This window comes from Salmo salar, unplaced genomic scaffold (assembly GCF_905237065.1).
Source record: "Salmo salar unplaced genomic scaffold, Ssal_v3.1, whole genome shotgun sequence".
Classification (NCBI taxonomy): Eukaryota; Metazoa; Chordata; class Actinopteri; order Salmoniformes; family Salmonidae; genus Salmo; species Salmo salar.
In genome coordinates, this window is record NW_025549043.1 from 1,214 (window position 1) to 5,000 (window position 3,787).

Consider the following 3,787-nt stretch of genomic DNA (forward strand, 5'->3'; position numbering starts at 1 on the left):
AAACCAGGGACCATAGGGCAACCTATTTGGGACCCATCCTGGTTGTTTGTGTGTCATGGAACAACTTGAAGGAGAGAGAGGCCAGTGAGAGGCCTTCTAGAATGGACAAGACATAAGTAGACGATCTGAGGAAGTATGTTTTCAGGTCAGGAAATGATGTCTTTCTCTCTCACTCGCTGTCTCTCTCCTCCCTCTCTTGGCCTCTCTCCACCCCCACACCCTCTCTGTCTCGCTCTCTTTCTCTGTCTCTCTCTCTCTCTCTCTCTCATTCGCTGTCTCTCTCCTCGCTCTCTCTCTCTCTCTCTCTCTCTCTCATTCGCTGTCTCTCTCCTCCTCTCTCTCTCTCTCTCTCTCTCTCTCTCTCACTCGCTGTCTCTCTCCTCCTCTCTCCTCCTCTCTCCTCCTCTCTCTCGGTCTCTCTCCTCCCTCTCTCCTCCTCTCTCTCGGTCTCTCTCCTCCTCTCTCTCCTCCTCTCTCTCGGTCTCTCTCCTCCTCTCTCTCCTCCTCTCTCTCGGTCTCTCTCCAAACCCCCCCCTCTCCGTCTCTCTCTAATCCCCTCTGGTCTCTTATCCGCTCCCAACCCTCAGTCTCAGACATATTGTTGGAGTTAAATTAAGCCATTTGACAGACATTCTCTGTCATAGAGTTCTGACTGGGTTGTGGTCAGAGTTCTAACATGCAGCTGCAGTCATTACACAGTCACTGACTCTGGACCAAATGGTACCCTGGTCCCTATGTAGTGCACTCACGTTTGACCCAGCGGCCTCTGGTCAAAAGTAGTGCACTACGTGAGAATAGGGTGCCATAGGGCTCTGGTCAAAAGTAGTGCACTACGTAGAGAATAGGGTGCCATTTGGGATACAGTTAATGTTTTACAATGTAGATATCTTAGTGAGGTGATATGACATAGTGAATGGTGGGCATAATGACATAGTAACTAAATAATGAAATAATGACATAGTGATTAAATAATGACATAACGACATAGTGACTAAACAATGACATAGTGACTAAATAATGACACAACATAGTGACAAATAATGACAGTGAATAAATAATGACATAATGACATAGTGACTAAATAATGACATAGTGACAAAATAATGACAGTGAATAAATAATGACATAATAACATAGTGACTAAATAATGACATAGTGACTAAATAATGACATAGTAACTAAATAATGACATAGTGACAAAATAATGACAGTGAATAAATAATGACATAATGACATAGTGACTAAATAATGACATAGTGACTAAATAATGACATAGTAACTAAATAATGACATAGTGACAAAATAATGACAGTGAATAAATAATGACATAATGACATAGTGACTAAATAATGACATAGTGACTAAATAATGACATAGTAACTAAATAATGACATAGTGACAAAATAATGACAGTGAATAAATAATGACATAATGACATAGTGACTAAATAATGACATAGTGACTAAATAATGACAATAAAAGACGATCACACGGACAGTCCAAACAGACACAAGCATGAACACACACAGACTTACTTGATGTTGTCCAGGCATCCAGAGTCTGGTTTGAGGATAGCTGTATGGTGGAACATCTTATAGAGGGCGATACCCAGGAAGATCACGTTCAGCTGAAATATACACACACACACTTTTTACATTTAGCAGACGCTCTTATCCAGAGCGACTTACAGTAGTGAATGCATACATTTCATACATTTTTTCTCCGTACTGGTCCCCGTGGGAATCGAACCCACAACCCTGGCGTTGCAAACACCATGCTCTACCAACTGAGCCACACGGGACCCACCTGTCAGGATTTCAACATTGAATGACATGATACATAGCTTTTATATAAGACAGTATAATACCATTCCAGTATACTCATGCATATGTCCATGTATGCACTAGTCAGGATAGAGGCAAAGATGAACGGAGAAAAGTACAGAGATCCTTGATGAAAACCTGCTCCAGAGCGCTCAGGACCTTAGACTGGGGCAAAGGTTCTCCTTCTAACAGAACAATGACTCTAAGCACACAGCCAAGACAACGCAGGAGTGACCCAGCCAGAGCCTGGACTTGAACCCGATCGAACATCTCTGGAGACCTGAAAATAGCTGTGCAGTGACGCTCCCCATCCAACCTGACAGAGCTTGAGAGGATCTGCAGAGAAGAATGGGAGAAACTCCCCAAATACAGGTGTGCTAAGCTTGTAGCAGCGTCATACCCAAGAAGACTTGAGGCTGTAATCGCTGTCAAAGGTGCTTCAACAAAGTACTGAGTAAAGGGTCTGAATACTTATGTAAATGTGATATTTCAGTTTTTTATTTTATAAATGAGCAAAAAAATGTATAAAATCAGTTTTTGCATTGTCATTATAGGGGTATTGTGATGTCATTATGGGGTTTTGTGATGTCATTATGGGGTATTGTGATGTCATTATGGGGTGTTGTGATGTCATTATGGGGTATTGTGATGTCATTATGGGGTATTGTGATGTCATTATGGGGTATTGTTTTCATTATGTGGTATTTTGATGTCATTATGTGGTATTGTGATGTCATTATGGGGTATTGTGATGTCATTACGGGTTGTTGTGTGTAAATTGATGAGGGGAAAATAAACCATTTAATCCATTTTAGAATACAGCTGTAACCTAACAAAACGTGGAACAAGTCAAGGGGTCTGAATACTTTCTGAATTTCATGTATGTAGACGTATGCACAATAAAGATGTAAATAAACAGTAAACATGATGTACGACTATATATATCCTATATTCAGTGGCCAGACTGGGATATTATATTAATCTCATAGACAGGTACTACAGTTCCCTCTACACACTTCACCTCTCTCTGGTTATGTGTTGGTGTGTATGTGTCTGTGTGTGTGTGTGTGTGTGTGTGTGTGTGTGTGTGTGTGTGTGTGTGTGTGTGTGTGTGTGTGTGTGTGTGTGTGTGTGTGTGTGTGTGTGTGTGTGTGTGTGCGTGTGTGTGTGTGCGTGTGTGTGTGTGTGTGTGTGTGTGAGAGTGTGTGTGTGAGTGCTTGCGTTCCTCCTACACATTCTGGCTGGCTGTCAGAGCTGGCCTTGGTGTTATCTCTGTGGTGAGTTTACTAGCACCAGGCAGCCCTGAATACACACTGTCATCCACCTAATTGGTTCAGTGTCATCCTCATTATCTCTCTCTCTCTCTCTCTCTCTCTCTCTCTCTCTCCCTCTCTCTCTCACCCCCTCTCTTTTTCTCTGCCCCCCCCTCTGTCTATATCTCTCATGTCTGGCTCAGACAAAGCACAGCAGAACATTCTAGAACACCAGAAGTCCTGTGAACATTCCGCTGACAATGGAAGCTAAAGAACTTTTGTGAGAAAGGAAGGAACTTTGGAAAGATGGATTCTAGGAATAGAACTGTTGGATGGACATTCTGCTGCTAACTAAGGCTTAGTCCCAAACGGCATCCTATTCACTACACACGCCACTATGTTCTGTGTGCTACTGATGAATACATATAGGCGTTCCATATGAGAGGTGTGGATGAGATATATATACTATCATCCTGGAGAAGGAATTATTATCAAGTTATATAACCACAGAACCAGAATTATTATGGAGTTATAGAACCACAGAACCAGAATTATTATGGATTTATAGAACCACAGAACCACAATTATTATGGAGTTATAGAGCCACAGAACCAGAATTATTATGGAGTTATAGAACCACAGAACCAGAATTATTATGGAGTTATAGAACCACAGAACCAGAATTATTATGGATTTATAGAACCACAGAAC

General features: G+C 41.6%; 1 protein-coding gene and 1 non-coding gene across 2 annotated transcripts in view; both read right to left on the bottom strand.

The window, feature by feature from the left end:
• Window positions 1–1,147: 1,147 nt before the first annotated feature.
• The window catches only part of LOC123735091 (adhesion G protein-coupled receptor L3-like), a 17,096-nt gene continuing 14,456 nt past the window's right edge, over window positions 1,148–3,787 (bottom strand). The window contains exon 3 of the mRNA XM_045712974.1: window positions 1,148–1,627. Within this exon, the coding sequence (XP_045568930.1) occupies window positions 1,532–1,627 (96 nt within the window). The 3' untranslated portion in view covers window positions 1,148–1,531. The remainder of the gene's footprint in view (window positions 1,628–3,787) is intronic.
• trnaa-ugc (transfer RNA alanine (anticodon UGC)) lies at window positions 1,729–1,803 on the bottom strand. The gene has a single exon. It is a non-coding gene; the product is annotated as a tRNA-Ala (tRNA).